This window comes from Macaca nemestrina, chromosome 14, assembly GCF_043159975.1.
Source record: "Macaca nemestrina isolate mMacNem1 chromosome 14, mMacNem.hap1, whole genome shotgun sequence".
Taxonomy (NCBI): Eukaryota; Metazoa; Chordata; class Mammalia; order Primates; family Cercopithecidae; genus Macaca; species Macaca nemestrina.
In genome coordinates, this window is record NC_092138.1 from 117,416,965 (window position 1) to 117,433,627 (window position 16,663).

Below are 16,663 nucleotides of genomic sequence, written 5' to 3' on the forward strand. Positions count from 1 at the left end.
TGAAGAGTCCAAAGCATGCCAGGCTGGAAATACCATGAACCGTGCGTCCAGAAAGACCCACCAAAGGCTTGTGGCTTGTGCTCCAGGGTAGACCACTTACAACTGATCAAGGCCACATGGCTGGTGCTGGACAGAAGGACACCAGCACCTCCAACGAGGTCAGTGGGGACTCTCCTGCAGGCCAGGGGCTGTTACAGATAGCAATAGAGATGAGAAGATCCTAAAATAACAGAGGCCGGAGGGTGACGCTTAACCGCTAAACGCCAGGAGGTTGCAAATATCCTAATTAATGGCAGGGTCAGAGGTACATCGCCCTGGAGAGTTATGGAGATGATGAACACGGTGTCCCTGGGGCAGGATAGATGGGCAGTTGTCAACTTGTACTAGCAGAGTAAATTAAGGATGAGTGACTGAGGGCGGTAGCCCCAATAAAAAGTCACAGTCTTTGCTGGGGTTTGGACCTGAGCCAGTCTTTAGACCTGGAACCGTTGACTGAAGAGGTTGCCAGGAGGGACATGTAATATTCTGGTCAGCCCTTCTCAACAGGGACCTATAGGGGACTGCTGGACATTTGAGGACAGTGGGGTCAGGGTGACACGGATACCCAGAGACCCAGAATGTCATCATGCCCCCACATCGGGGCAGTCATTGGTAGAGCTCTGCCCAAGCTGCAGTTCCCAGTGGTCCTTACCCCAGGCTCTAAATAAGGGCTGGGATTGACATGTGGGGAGGGGGCCACTGGGACCCCTACATTGGACCCTTGGTCTGCAGGATAAGAGCACTCGTTATGATTCCCATGGGGAAGGCAAAGAGGAACCCACAAAACTAGGCCCCTTCCCAGCCAAGAGAAGAAAGCAAAGCAGCCTCACCCCAGGGGAGGGACATGGCGAGGATGAGGCTCTAGGAGGTGCAGGGCTGTCAGTCCCCATCACAGCCCCGTGTAACTCACTGGTCCAGGCCAGCTCCTGGGATGTGGTGTGGTCTCCATTATGATCAGAAGTGGACTGCATTCCAGACTTGGCACAGCCAACCATACGGGCTCGTCAGCCTGCCCCGGGGCCATGCGTACCTGCCCTGCCCCAGACCATCAAGGCCTTCCTCAGAAGCCACATCACTCCAGCCCATCAGTGACTTGAGGCTGCAGGGCTGGGTGAGCAAAAGCCTCTGGGATACATATGCATCCAACAGGGCAGTGGTCTTGGGCGGCAGCAGCGTGCCCAGCACTCACCCACCATGCCATGATGGCTGAAAACCTGGAAAGATTCTGAGGCCTATCTCATCCATAAAGTATTTAGAGGGGCAGTGGTTGGGGTGTTGCTCAGAGGTTGGGGTGTTGCTCAGAGGTAAGGGAGTTGCTTGGTGGTCAGGGTGTTATGCAGTGGCTGGGGTGTTGCTTGGAGGTTGGGGAGTTGCTCAGTGGTCAAGGTGCTGCTCAGTGGTCAGGGTGTTGCTCAGTGGTTGGAGTGTTGCTTGGTGGTTGGGGTGTTGCTCGGTGGTTGGGTTGTTGCTTGGAGGTCAGGATGTTACTCAGTGGCTGGGGTGTTCCTCAGAGGTTGGGGTGTTGCTCAGCAGTCGGGGCATCACTCGGCAGTTGGGGCATCACTCAGTGGTTGGGGTGTCCCTCCATGGTCAGAGTGGTGGTCAGGATGTTGTTTAGTGGTCAGGGTGTTGCATGGTGGTTGGGGTGTTGCACGGTGGCTGGGGTGTTGTGCAGTGGTTGGGGTGTTGCATGGTGGTTGGGGTGTTGCTCAGTGGTTGGGGTGTTGTGCGGTGGCTGGGGTGTTGCGCGGTGGTTGGGGTGTTGCTTGGTGGTTGGGGTGTTGTGTAGTGGCTGGGGTGTTGTGTGGTGACTGGGGTATTGCTCAGTGGTTGGGATGTTGTTTGGTGGTTCGGGTATTGTTTGGTGGTCAGGGTGTTATTTAGTGGTCAGGATGTTGCTCAGCAGTCAGGGCATCGCTCAGCAGTTGGGGTGTCACTCAGTGGTTGAGGTGATGCTCCATGGTTGGGGTGTTGTTTGGTAGTTGGAGTGTTGCACAGTGTCTGGGGTGTTGCATGGTGTTTGGGGTGTTGCTTGGTGGTCATGGTGTTGCTCCGTGGTCAGATTGTTGCTCAGAGGTTGGGGTGTTCCTCAGTGGCCAGGGTGTTCCTTGGAGGTTGGGGTGTTGCTTGGCAGTTGGGGCATCACTCAGTGGCTGGGGTGTCACTTGGTAGCTGGGGTGTTGCTCCATGGTCAGGTTGTTGCTTGGTGGTCAGGGTGTTGCTCTTTGGCCGTGGTGTTGCTCAATGGTCGGGGTATTCCTCAGAGGTCAGGGTTGGTGTGTTGCTCCATGGTCAGCATGTTGCTCAGTGACTGGGGTGTTGCTCCATGGTCAGGGTGTTGCTTGGTGGTTGGGGTGTTGCTCAGTGGTCAGAGCATTGCTCGGTGGTTGGAGCATTGCTTGGTTGCCAGGGTGCTGCTCGGTGGTCAGAGTGTTGCTCGGTAGTTGGAGTGTTGCTCAGTGGTTGGGGTGGCGCTCAGTGGCTGGGGTGTCACTACATTGTCAGGGTGTTCCTCAGAGGACAGGGTGTTGCTCCATGGTTGGGGTGTTGCTCGGTGGCTGAGGTGTTGCTCCATGGTTGGGGTGTTGCTTGGTGGCCAGGGTGTTGCTCAGAGATCGGGGTGTTGCTCAGTGGTCAGAGTGTTGCTCGGTGGTTGGAGCATTGCTTGGTTGCTGGGTGTTGCTCGGTGGCCGGGGTGTTGCTTGGTGGTCAGGGTGTTGCTCGGTGGTTGGAGTGGTGCTCAGAGGTTGGGGTGTTGCTTGGTGGCGGGATGTTCCTGGTCCTCTGCTCCAAAGTGAGAGCCAGATGATTGCCTCTTCACCTGCTGCAAGGAAAGCAGCACAGACCTTGGGCGCCTGTTGGGTTCTGGGAGGCAGCACAGCCACACTGAGGGATATACTCTGGCCGTGTCCCGGGTGGCAGGAGGCTGCCAGCCCTGAGCAGGACACACAGCAGGGAAGGACTTGGCAGCAGGCCCAGGCTGAGGAGCAGAGAGCCCTCCTGGGGCCATTGTGGCCAGCAGACCTGCTGGAGTTGCCCGCAGCAGGGATGGGAAACAGGGCTGGGGGCTCATGGCAAGGCCCGGCGTGAGAATCTTGGCCCAGGCCCTGGGGTTCTGAGCGAGGCTTTCATCTACAGCAGGGCAGGGAGCCACGCACTGCTATGGAATGAATGTGTGTCCCACAATGCATAGATTGGAGCCCTCACCCCCTGAGTGGGCAGAGTAAGGAAGTGACAAAGGTGACAGGAGGTCCCAAGGCCAGACCCTGATCGGATGGGGCTGGAGTCCTAAGAAGGACACACAGTACAGAGCTCACTGTCGCCACCCCCAGGAGAGGCTGTGTGAGGACACAGCACAGGGACAGCTCTCTCTGTGTCAGGACCCAGCCCTCACCAGAAACCGAATCAGAGAACCTTGACCTCACACTGGCATTCCCAGGACTGTGAGAAATGAGCGCTGTCATTTAAGCCGCCCGCCTATGGTGACTTGCTATGCCAGCCCACGCAGACCAAGACACACAATTTTTGAAAACCAAGTCCAGGCCGGGCGCGGTGGCTCACGCCTGTAATCCCAGCAGTTTGGGAGGCCAAGGCGAGCGGATCACGAGGTCAGGAGATGGAGACCATCCTGGCTAACTGGTTCAGTAGAAACCCCGTCTCTACTAAAAATACAAAAAAATTAGCTGGGTGTGGTGGGCTACTTGGGAGGCTGAAGCAGGAGAATGGTGTGAACCAGGGAGGTGAAGCTTGCAGTGAGCCAAGATCGCGCCACTGCACTCCAGCCTGGGTGACAGAGTGAGACTCCATCTCAAAAAAAAAAAAAAAAAAAAAAAAAAGGAAAGAAAAGTCCTGCTGGGCTACTGGACCCCAGTGGAGACAGGCACCCGACCAGGCATGTCAGGGTATGAGGTGGCAAGAGCTGCCCACCGTGAGCTGACACAGCCAGCCCCACCGAACCCTAAGGTAGCATGCCCAGCAGGGTTCGCTGTGCAATGGACATGGATGCATGAGGACAGACGTGGGGAAGGCAGAAGGCACCACAGTGTGGGCAGGTGCCCAGTCCCAGTCCCGCGGGGCCCACCCACCCTTGGGGGCTCTCCCAGGACCGCTGGAGGAGGGGTAGCTGGCCAGGCCTGGGTTACTGATGGATAGGCTCAGGGAGCAACGAAATGGGTACAGCTGCACATCAGTGCCTCTGGGGAGGCTCTGGAAGGCTGTGGTGCAGTCACCCTCAGAGGGACTCTGACTTTGCCCCGGTCACCCTCGCGTGGGGGAAGGGAAGCAGCCTGAGGGGAGAATAGAAACGGAGTCATGGGCAGTAGCAAATGTCCTCTCTGGCTGGTTAGGAATCTACAAGAAAAAGATGGAGCCGTCAGGGAAAGGAGACCTGGGCAGAGGCGTGTGGGGAGCGAGTGGGCTCCTGGGAGGCCTGGGCAGAGGTGTGCGGGGTGTGGGGGACTCCTGGGAGCAGAACAGTGTGCTGTCTTTGTATCACAGTCTGCATTCTCTGGAGAGCGACTGCTGAGACACTGAGCAGCCGAGCACAGGGCACTGTCCAGCCCGCCGGGCATCAGCCACTCCTGCTGGCCAGGGGCTCGCCCACAAAGTGACCACCATGGTGGCAGACAGTCAGACTCTCAGGGACCTAGCGAGCGGTCCAGCTCTGCTCCCTCTCTCCATGCCGCGCTCCTCCCCAGCCGTCCAGTTCCACAGCGGGGTCTCCTCCCTGGGCCCCTGATCTCTGTGTCGCACAGTTTGAGATGCAAACAAACTCCCCGAGTCGATGCAGTGGGGTGTGCAGGGGGCTCAAAGCTGATGCACCTGCACAGGAAACGCAGTCTACCCTCCCCAGACGCCTGCTGGGCTTACCCTGGAGGCCCTGGGCCCGGGGGAGAGGGGTGGGGAGGGGCTGCTGCAGAGGTTGCAGATTTTCATGGCAACCAGTATCGGGTCACTGGGCCCAGGGTGGAAACCGCTCAGCAGAGGCTCAGGGGAGAGACTCCAAGAGGGTAGGTGGGGCCAGGCGGGGGTGCAGTGCCTTAGTGTCATGCACATGGTCAGACAGTCCATCAGACAGACGCACGGCGGGCGCAGGGTGGGGACCCAACTAAGGCCGGCACTGTGGCCTGGGAGGGGCCCCGCCTTGCACCCCATGGCCATCTGGCAGGACATGTCTGCTGCCAACAGTGAGCCCGGCCGGGCGCGGTGGCTCAAGCCTGTAATCCCAGCACTTTGGGAGGCCGAGGCGGGTGGATCACGAGGTCAGGAGATCGAGACTATCCTGGCTAACATGGTGAAACCCCGTCTCTACTAAAAATACAAAAAACTAGCGTGGTGGCGGGCGCCTGTAGTCTCAGCTACTTGGGAGGCTGAGGCGGGAGAATGGCGTGAACCCGGGAGGCGGAGCTTGCAGTGAGCCGAGGTCACGCCACTGCACTCCAGCCTGGGAGACACAGCGAGACTCCGTCTCAAAAAAAAAAAAAAAAAACAACAGTGAGCCCAGCATGGGCAGGATGCCCAGCAACGCAGACTGGGCGCTTCCGTAGGCCACCTGGAGTAGCACCTACTCAGCTCCCACAGTGCCTGGTCACCTCCACCCCATGTTCCCCATAAGGCCCAGGCCAACCTGAGCACAGCCCCTGGTCTGCCCTTCCCTGGCCCCGTCCTCATGGTGAAGTGGTCCCAGCACCTGGCATTGTCCTCCCTGCACTGCCGTGCCCACTGCAGGACTGGAATGTGCCCCTCTGGCCTGCCTGGCTGCCCAGCGCGTGGCTGAGGGTTGCAGGGTCTGAAGCAGGGGCAGGCTGGGGCCCGCTGAACTGGGCCTCAGCCGACACCCTAGCTGGACCCTTTCTTTTTTTTCTTTTTTTTTTTTTTTTCGAGACAGTGTCGTGCTCTGTTGCCTGGGTTGGAGTGCAATGGTGCCATCTCAGCTCATTGCAACCTCCACCTCCCGGGTTCAAGCGATTCTCCTGCCTCAGCCTCCCGAGTAGCTGGGATTACAGACATGTACCACCATACCCGGTTTATTTTGTATTTTCAGTAGAGATGGGGTTTCACCATGTTAGCCAGGTTGGTCTCGAACTCCTGACCTCTGGTGATCCACCCGCCTTGGCCTCCCAAAGTGCTGGGATTACAGGCGTGAGCCACCGCACCCAGCCCCCTTTCTTTTTTTAATTGAGTTTAATTTTAAGCTCTAGGATACACATGCAGGATGGCGGGTTTGTTCCACAGGTAAATGTGTGCCATGGATACAGGTTTGTGTCCCACAGTTCATAAACTGAGCCCTCACCCACCAGTGGGAAACTCGGAGTAAGGAGGTGACAAAGGTTACATGAGGTCACGAGGCCGGGCCCTGATAGGTCTGCTGCACCTATCAACCCATCACCTAGGTATTAAGCCCTACAGGCATTAGCTATTTTTCCTAATGCTCTCCCCCACCGCCCTCCCCCAGCGGGCCCCAGTGTGTGTTGTTCCCCTCCCTGTGTCCATGTGTTCTCATTGTTCAGCTCCCATATAAGTGAGAACATGCAATATTTGGTTCTCTCTTCTTGCGTTAGTTTGCTGAGAATAACGGCTTCCAGCTCCTGCACATCCCTGCAAAGGACATGATCTCGTTCCTTTTTATGGCTGCATAGTATTCTGTGGTGTATACATACCACATTTTCTTTACCCGGTCTGTCACTGATGGACATTTGGGTTGATTCCATGTCCTGGGTATCGTGAACAGTGCTGCAGTGAACATATGCACGCATGTGTCTTTATAATAGAATGATTTGTATTCCTTTGGGTATATACCCAGTAATGGGATTGCTGGGTCAGATGGTATTCCTGGTTCTAAATCTTTGAGGAATCGTCATACTGTCTTCCACAATGGTTGACCTAATTTACATTCCCACCAGCAGTGTAAAAGTGTTCCTATTTCTCCACAACCTTGCCAGCATCTGTTGTTTCTTGACTTTTTAATAGTCACCATTCTGACTGGCATGAGATGGCATCTCATTGTGGTTTTGATTTGCATTTCTCTGATGATCAGTGATGTTTAGCTTTTTTTCATGTGTTTGTTGGCCACACGTATGTCTTCTTTTGAGAAATATCTGTTCGTATCCTTTGCCTACTTTTTAATGAGGTTGTTTTTTTCTTATAAAAGTTCCTTGTAGATTCTGGATATTAGCCCTTTGTCAGATGGATAGATTGCAAAAATTTGCTCCCATTCTGTAGGTTGCCTGTTCACTCTGATGATAGTTTCTTTTGCTGTGCAGAAGCTCTTTAGTTTAATTAGATCCCATTTGTCAATTTTTGCTTTTGTTGCAATTGCTTTTGGTGATTTCATCATAAAATCTTTGGCTGTGCCTATGTCTTGAATGGTATTGCCTAGATTTTCTTCTAGGGTTTTTATAGTTTTGAGTTTTACATTTTAGTCTTTAATCCATCTTGAGTTAATTTTTGTATTATGAGGTGTAAGGAAAGGATCCAGTTTCAGTTTTCTGCATATGGCTAGTCAGTTCTCTCAGCACCATTTATTAAATAGGGAATAATTTCTCCATTGCTCGTTTTTGTCGGGTTTGTCAAAGATCAGGTATTGTAGATGTGTGGTTTTATTTCTGAATTCTCTACTCTGGTCTAAAATTGGTCAATGTGTCTGTGTTTGTATCAGTATCATGCTGTTTTAGTTACTGTAGCCTTGTATTATAGTTTGAAGTCACGTAGTGTGATACCTCCAGCTTTGTTCTTTTTGCTTAGGATTGTCTTGGCAACGCGGGCTCTTTTTTGGTTCCATATGAATTTTAAAATAGTTTTTTTTTCTAATTCTGTGAAGAATGACAATGATAGTTTAATGAGAATAATATTGAACCTATACATTGCTTTGGGCAGTATGGTCATTTTCATGATGTTGATTCTTCCTATCCATGAGCATGGAATGTTTTTCTGTCTGTTTGTGCTGGCTGGACGCCTTCTCTCGTGGTCAGGCCAGGACCTCCCGGCTGTGTCTGCGTGTCCCTGCATGTCCCAAGCCCCGCCCTTCCCCAGGATTGCGAAGCTGTCCTCTCGGTGACATTGCCCAGAGTCTCCACCAGAGGAGGAGAAAGTCCCAAGGCTGTCTGAGGGCCATGAATGAAACGTGCTGTCCCCTCAAAGGCACGGTGGCTGAGCCCAGGAGCTGGGTCCCTCATGGCCAGAGAAACGCACTTCCCCGATGTTCTAGACGGATGGGGCCCTCCTGGAAAAAAGCCCTCTCAGCGTTCAGTGGTGTTTGTGCGTCAGCCCCCCACAGTGCGGGGATTCCAGCGCCCGGCCCGGCCTCGTAAGAGACAAAGGCGAGTGTCCTCATAACAGACAAAGACTAGGGCTTTGGGGAGAGAAGGAGAGGCTGTGTGCAGACAGAGGCAGAGATAGCAGCGACACGGCCACAGCCCAGGAAGGCCTGCAGCCCCCAGAACTGATCTGGGTGAGCATGGACCCTCCTCTGTGACCCCCCGATTCTGGACCCTGGCCCCCCGAGCTGGGAGGAAATACATGTTGTTTTAGGCCACCCGGTGCCGGGTCATTGGTACAGCAGCCCCGCGAGACTCCTTCGAGGCCCACAGCCCAGCACAGCCACGTTTACTGAGTGCCCTCCACACACCAGCCGCGGTCCTAACCGCTCAGCCTCCCAACAACCCTCGGAGGTGGTGACGGGCGGGGAATGCGGAATGCGCCCCGGGCCTGACAGCTGGGACGTGGAGCCGGGATGTGTACCGCAGCACTGCACGACTTCTCTCCCCCAGAGGGTTCCAGACTCACACCCGGCCATTGCACTCCACAGATGGGAAACTCGCAACTCAAACCCCCAAAAGCGAAAGCTGGGGTGCATTTTCTGTTTGCCTTGGAAGGACTCCCTAGGATTTATTGGGGGCAGCTGATTTGCCTTCCTCGTTCTGTTGGGTTTAGGCTGATGTTAAAAGACTCCCCGCCTACCCCAGACCCTGGGGGAACCGGGGGAGCTGCCCTCGGAAGCCGAGCAGCACAGACTATCCCAGGCATGTGTGCACCTGTCTCTACGTGTGTGTGTGTGTGTTTCCTCGGCACTCACAGCATCACCATCTGCCAGGCTGGGTAGGGCACAGGTGAGGAAGACCAAGGAAGTTCCACGTGACCCGCCTTGCCAGGATGAGTGTGAGCTGCCTCCTGTGTGCCCTGCCTGCCCACAGACCCCGGGGACATCACCTGGGTGACAAAGCCTGCAGTTGCCAGCAATCGGCCAGGAATGCCGCACAGCCAGGTGTCTCATACTGGCGTGGGTGTCGTGCGGCCTCACGCAGCCCTTGAGCTATTTCCAGGTGTGGGTATCATCTCCCAGTGAGGTGCTCGGCCCAGGGGTGGGAGAGACCGTTTCCTTCTGGCTCCTGGTGGAGTTTGTGGGCCCCTCCACCCACCCTGCAGTCCCTAAACTCCAGGGACTTGGAGGTCCCCAAGGAGAGGACAGGGCAGTGGGAGACGCTGTCATGAGGGGACTTAGGCAATGGGGAGGGACACATGCCCAAGCTGTGAGGAGGAATAAGTTCATTCTCAGAGAAACGAGATTATGTGGACATGGTAAACCCAAGTGTTCTTTTTAAGCGAGATTACTGGGAAACAATGTTAAGGCTGAGTGTTCTTTCTACGAGTGTGTGTGGGGGGGGGGGGGGGGTGGGGGGGGGGAGTCCTTCACTCTCTCCCTCCCCACTCCCAGCCTGCTTCTTCCTTCCCCAGCTTGGAATCCAGCTGAGGCTGGTCAGGAATCATCAGGCCCCAGCATGGGTAATGGCAGCTGCTGGTGGCCCTAACCCCCATTGGGCCCTGCGGGAGCTGCTTGTTGGGGAAGGGGCCTGGAGAGGTGCGAGCAGGAGGAAGCCAGGGTTGTGGGGCCATGGACTGCCACAGCCACCACAGAAACACTCCAACTGCCCCCAGCCCTGGCAAACCAGTGGAGGCGTGTGCTGGTGCTCTGTTCCCAGGGTGGCTTGGGGTCGCCTGGCTGCCTCTCCCGAGCCTGGTCCTCACCCAGGGGCCCACACCAGCCTCAAGTGCCCGCCTCCATCCAGAGCCCGAGCTCCCCACTCCTGGGGGCTGAGCCAAGAACCTGTGGCTGTCCCACCGTCGCCTCCCAGAGCCTTGTCCAGGGCAACAGGTCAAGGAAGAGCTAAGATTTAGAATCAGCCTGGTCAGGTGATGCCTGAGCTGCCACTGCTGTCACCACTTACACACAGGGTGTGTGGACAAAGTGGTGCGTGCCAGGGAGGGCTGAGTGACAGAGAGCAGGCATGTGGCAGGCGCCTGAAGGTGGAGGTGGCACTGACAATGGCCACCAGTGAGCAGGGCCCTGAGTGTGCTGGGGCTGACTCGAACCCCTTGGCGCTGCCATGCAGAGGCTTGGGAGGGCCCCTCCCCAGGCACATGGGAGGTGGCGCCTCCCTGACCACGGAGCCATCATGTCTGCCAGAGGCCCCCCCCGCGCCCTGTGCTGCTGCTCGGGGCCAGAAGGTCCAGTCGATGGGAAATGGCTTGCTTTCCTCTCACGCCCCTTCAGGAGTCAGGCCCGTTAGGGATGGAAGGGGCTGCGCTCCTGGTCCCCTGAGGGAGCAAGCTTCCCGGGCTCTTGGGGGGATCTGGTAAGGTGGATGGTGGGAGGTTCGAGGGTGTCCGGAGCCTGATGGGACGGGGTGGCAGTGGAGGGTCGTCCCCCCAGGGTCTCCCTTCTGGATGTGGACACCACATATCAGGCCTGTCACCTGGCCTCGTCACACTCCGTCTCCGGGGCCTTCATAGGTTTTCTTGACAGGAGAAACAGGTTCCTGGATAGGAGGAGACGCCCCTCTGTGCAGTGTGGCGGGGATGTACCCCTAATCAGCCAGGACCCACTGCAGGGGCCCAGCAGGACCAGGCACGAATATGAGAACAATGCGACCCCAGCTGGTCTTGCTGTGTGCCAGGCACACGGACAAGCACCGCACAAACCCCACGCCTCATTGACCCTCCACACCCTGCAGGACGGGTAGCCCTCAGGTGACAGAACCGAGGCTCAGAGAGGGAAAGCAACTTGTGCCAGGTCACACAGCCTCGTAGCCCAGCTCGGCCTAACAAAGCCGGAGCCCTCGAGGGTGCAGGCTTCCCCACAAGTTCTGATATAATGTTGGGGCTCTCCCGGCCCAGGGACACAAGCTCCCAGCTCCCTGCATCAAGGCAGGAGACAAGGAGAAGCTCCTCCAGCAATGACAGCTATGGGGCTGCGAATCCCTCCCTCCCTCCACCATTTGTGCAATGTCATTTGTCCCCACTTGTCACCAGCCTCCCACCACTAACCCAGGGGACCCACAAGGGGCTCATAGTGGTGGTGGGGACCCTCTGTGGGCCTCCTGATGGCAGCAGTGTCTGGGGAAAGAGGGCTGAGCTGAGGCCTGGCACAGGCAGGGCCCCGGGCTGCCCCTGCCCTTACAATGATGCTGGCTCGGGTGCCCAAAGCCCAGAGGAGGCATCCCGGCCTGGAAGGTTGGAGCTTGAATCGAAGGCCTGTTCGCTGCCCGCAGCCAGGCCCAGGGCTGTGGCAAAGGAGGGTGGTGCCCCAGCCAGCCCCACTGCCCCTGCCAGCCAGCAGCCTCGGCCCAGGCTGGAAGGGAGCAAGGCCCTGCCCGACTCCTGCGGTCTTTGGGGGAGGGCATGTGGGCCCAGCAGGCAGCTTGTGCTGCGCTCCAGGGCACAGATGGTTCTCATTCCTGCTGCCTCCCTTACACAGGAAAAACAAACCAGCCCGGGGCCAACAGACCCCTTTTTAACCTCCTGTTTATTTTCCTTCCCATGCTTGAAGCCGCTGACTGTCCTGGGGTGGCATCTGCTGAGGGTCTGGCCAGGGCAGCACTTTCCTGACCTCAGGGCAGCTCCCCCAGGGAGGGGCTGGGGTGCAGGGAGGGGCCCTGAAGGAATGCAGCCCATTTCCTGCTCCCAGACTTGTCCAAGTCATACCCGGGGTCACAGCTGCCTTTCAACGGCCTGGAGTCTCCTGACACCCCAGGAAGGCCCAGGATGGGGTGGGGGGCAGGACAGAATCGGGTGAGGCTGGCTGTGGGCCTGGCTGGCTGCAGGACCCCTCAAGCCATCAGGAGCTGAGGGTGGGTGGAGAGGAAGCCACATCACACCACATAGGCCCACAGGGCTCCAGGAATTCAGAGGAGGAGGAGGCAGTAGGGGCTGGGGTCCTGGGACCCCGAGTGAGTACGGCCCACGGTACTCCCTAAGCCTGCACAGCACCTCGAAGGAAGGAATGAGCAGGCTCCATCCCCATTCCAGGCGAGCTTGGGAGGGGGATGTAGCCACCCAGGGTCTCAGAGGTGGGGGCTTACCAACCATCCCACAGGCCAAGCAGAGCCTGTATTTGTCATCAGCGCCCCAGGTTTCTCTAAAGCAGGCAGACAGCATCCCCACACGGCCTGCACCCCATGGCCAGAGGCGGAAGTTTGGAGAAGGGGGCAAAGCCATGCTGGGGCTGCACAGAAGAGGAGGGGAGAACCCCCGAGGGGTAGGCCGCCCACCAAGAAAGGCAAGGAGGCCTCAGCAGCCCCTCCCCACGTGGACGAGGCAGGCGGCTCACCAGGCAGCCTGTGGATGAAAGGAGCCCAGAGGCCAGCACCGCGCACTGTGACCCAGGGACCCCCGCGGGCCCTCAGAAGTCCCCAGGGGACCAGCAGCAAGGCCAGGCCCAGGCCTTCTCCCCTGCACTCCCTGGGGTGGGGTGGGCTGGGGCCCACACCCCCCACCCCCTCCCCGGGACTGCCGGCCTCGCGGAGCCCCTCCCCCAGCGTCCGCCCCGCCCCCCGCAGAGGGAGGCACGCGGCGGTGGCCGCCCGGTCCGCGCCCCCTCCCCGCGCGGGCGGCGGTGACATCACGGCCACGGCGGCGGGAGGGGCGGCGGCGCCCCGCGCACATCACTTCCTCGGCGCCTCCCCGGGGGAGGACGGGCGGACGAGGCGCGGACGGACAGGCGGACAGCAGGGCGGACAGCAGGGCGGGCAGAGGGCAAACGGCCACGGCGCGGGGGGCGCTCCCGGCTCCCGCTCCGGCGCCCCGGACCCATGGCGGGCCCGGCCCCGCCCGCGGCCGAAGAGCTCCCGGGCCCAGCCGCCAGGCGCCTCTACTCCAGGTAGGACGGACCGGGACCAGGGCCGGGGCCGGGGCTGGGGCCGGGGCTGGGGCTGGGGCCGGGACCGGGCCAGGCCGGGACGCGCGGGAGGCTGCAGCCGGGAACAAAGGCAGCTCCGGCGGGCGTGCAGCGTGGCTGGGGACGCGCCCCTCCCTCCAGGCCGAGCCCAGCCAGGCATGTGGCCCGCGTGGGCGTCCCCTGCAGCCCTCTTTCCCCCAAGCCAAGGGGACAGGGGTGGGGGTTGGGGGGCCGGAGGCGGGGCGGGCAGCTTCTCCAGCCTCACTCCCCCTGGCACCTGGCAGGGGCACCGTGGGGAGCTTCTCTCCCAAGCCTGGCCCTGCCATGCCCGGGGCACTCAGGGGCATCATGGCCAAAGAGACCTGCTATGGATGGGGCTCTGCCCCTCACCAACCCATTGGGATCCAGCTGGGTTGGAGCCAGCCAGGTGGGTGTGTACCTGCCTGAAAAGGCACCTGCCCTCCAGGCACATTCCTGGGTGATCCCAGTGGCTGGGCTCTGTGCCCCACGCCTGTTGGGGATGACAGGGTGGCCCTGCCCCAGGTGGCATGCCTGCCTGGTGACTCCAGTGTCCCCCTAGGGGGTGCCCTGGGCCCAGCCGGGCCGGTGCCTGGTGCCCCAAGCAAGGCTGGGTGGTGCCAGGCCTCAGGCAGAGCCACAGGAGCGTGAGGTCCAGGCAGGGGCTTGCGAATGGGTGGTAGCCGTCAGAGGCAGGCCTGGCTCCCCAGAGTGACGGACACTATGGTCCTGTGGACATCCCTAAAACTGGTGACCTCCCTGATAGAGGTCCCAGCTGCTGACCCCTGGGGGCGCCTAGCCTGGCCCCCAAGGATTCTGTGGCCCCAGCCAAGCAGCAGCCTCTGCCTAGGGCACCCAAAAGGAGGCATTGGTGGCACGGGCAGCGGACAGAGGCCTCGCTGCCTCTGGTCTGCTCTGTGCTGTGGTCCCAGACACAGCCCCATTGTGCCGTCCTGGATGGAGCTCTGAGCCCCTAGCCTGGCTCCTGGGCCCCACGCAGGGGAGGGGCGTGAGGGCGGTTTTGCTGGCAGCTGCTGCCAGGGGCCTGCCCTAAAGGATTTTCAAGGGTTTCCTCCGCTGATCTGATCACAGCCGCATGTGCTCCAGGGCAGCTGTGCTGTGAGGGGGATGGATGGCAGCGCTGGCTGGAGTGAGTTTGAGTGTGAGTGTGTGACTGTGAGAGACTGTGTGTGTGGAACTGTGAGACTGGTATCCAGGACCTTAGCCTTGGGTGAGCCCTGCACAGCTGACCACAGAGTCGGGCATTTTCCAGGCTGTGGCTGGAAGCCTGGGGTCCCCTGGGGGCATGCCAGACAGGAGCCAGCCCTGGGCAGCGGCAGTGCTCAGAGGGACCACTCAGAGAGACCCCCGGCCCAGCCTTGCATCCCCCTAAGCAGGGAGTCCAGGTGAGCTCCAGGGTTGAGCCAGGCCCAGACTTGGGGAAGCGCACCACGCCTTCCAGCAGGGTCTGTGATGAGGGCCCCGGGGAGTCTGGACCCCACCGCATGGCCACAGCCAGGTTTGGACAGGCGGTTCCTGGTCAGAGCTGACTTCAGAGGGGGTGGACATGGATGCCTAGAGGCGTCCTGGGCCAGTGGAGGCTGTGGGCTGGACGGGAGGGCCCTTTGCTGTCATGCTGGGACTGGAGAGCAAGACGTGGAAAAGACTCCTGTCTTCTGAAACCCACATGCTGGGGGCAGCCCACCTGCTGGCGTGGGCGGTGGGCACGTGGATGCCCTGCAGGTGGGTGGAATCCATTTGGGCACGCCTCGTGTGGCTGTACTGGGGTCCCTCAATGTGGATGGAGCTCCGGGTTGGCCCAAGGTCTCCTCTGCCCCGTCTAGCCCCTTCCTACACTGACATTCCTTTCTGGAGAGGGGAGTTCCAGTTTTTAAAATGGGGAACTATGCCTGGAAAACACACTGAGAGTGAAGCCCAAGAATGTGCCTGTGAGCCCACCAAGTCCCCAGAGGGGCCCTGGGTGCTGGGTCGGTGGGGACGGGGCCCTGGGTGCTGGGTCGGTGGGAACAGTTAATGCTCAGAACTCTGGCCCACTTGCCAGGGGCCCCCTGGCCCAGAGCAGGGCTTTGGGGTGAAGGGGCCTGGCAGGGACAGGCCGGTGGCTGAGGAGGCCCTGGAGAGTGGGGAAGCCCTGGGTGGTCCTCTCCTGACCTCGCAGCTGCATTAAGGCCAGCTGAGTGCTCCCCAGGGCTGGGACGGGAGGGGGCAGTAGAGCAACTCATCTTGGGGTGACCCTGTTAGAGGTGCCACCAAGCAGCAGCCATAAGCTCCCAGACAGGACGTCCTCAGGTGCGGATTGGGCTCCCCGCAACCTCTCTGGCCACGTGGCCATGCTATCCCCCATCCTCACTGCATCCTTCGTCCCTCCCCTGTCCCCCGTCCTGGGCACCATCCCTGGTGGGCCGCTGGGCAGCGACGGGCCCTAGGAATTCCTGGCAAGCCTGACCGCAGGTGCTTCCTACAGCTGGGTGACCTTCAGACCCCTCTCCAGTGATTCCAGCTCCCGCCATGCTTCCAGTCCTGTCCTGCCCCTCACTCTCCCCCCACCACTGAAGGGGAGTCACTGTGGTTTTCCCTGGGGGTATCTGGCTGGAGGATGGGGCAGATAGAGCCAGCTGTGAGCAGGGTCTCGAGCATCTGCGCAGGGGCCAGCATGTAGGTGACAGCCCTGGGGAGGGGCAGGTGCCTATTCTGTTAGCAGGGCTGGGACTGAGGGACATGGCTGGAGGTGGTAGGAGCTGCAGTGCTGGCTTGGGAGCTGGCCTTGGTCGTGGGCACCCCAGCCACCATGGAGGGTTTGGGGGTTCAGTCTGTTGGCGGGGACTGGACAAGGGAGAGGCATTCTAGTCCCTGCCTCACTGTTTGGCCAAGCTATCTTGAAGGTGGACAAATGGCCCGGCCTGAGTAGGACCCCTGAGCCCACAAGGCCTCAGAGTGGGGAGGACAGAGCCCAGAGCCTGAAGACCCCCACCTGTCCTTGGATTCCTGCCTCTGCTCAGACCCCGTGACTGTCTCAGGGACCAGACCCGTCCCCGCCAATCCTCCACCTCTGTCGGGTTCCAGCCTCCTCATGGGCCATAGGTGGCTGGAGGAGCTGGGAGCTCAGCTGAGAAGGACGCTGGGGGTGTGGGAAGTTTGAGGAAAGGAGCCAGGCTAGGGGAGCGTGGTCCATGCCTCCCGAGCCCCATGACCTGGGGAGCGGCATCCCCCAGGCCCCGCCTGGCCTTCACCCCATTAGACCTGGGCCCCTGTTCGCACCTTGGCCAGTCGGGTGAGGGAGAGCACAGAGGGCCCGGTGGACATGGGGCTGGCATGGTGAGGACTCTGAGCCCACCTCCGCCGCCCCATGCCTGCACCGTGGGGCTGGTGCCAGGGAGGCTGGGGAGGGGGTCAGAGGGGGGGTCAGGGGTGGAG

At 59.6% G+C, this 16,663-nt stretch overlaps 1 protein-coding gene across 4 annotated transcripts in view; it reads left to right on the top strand.

The window, feature by feature from the left end:
* LOC105471924 (G protein signaling modulator 1) overlaps positions 1–16,663 on the top strand; it is a 44,418-nt gene continuing 27,755 nt past the window's right edge. For 3 of the 4 annotated variants that reach the window (XM_071078623.1, XM_024789792.2, XM_071078622.1), the window contains exon 1: positions 1–158. In XM_071078623.1, the coding sequence (XP_070934724.1) occupies positions 16–158 (143 nt within the window). In that variant the 5' untranslated portion in view covers positions 1–15. Of the gene's footprint in view, positions 159–12,978; positions 13,193–16,663 lie in introns of those variants that run through there. The other variant, XM_024789793.2, reaches the window with a different exon arrangement.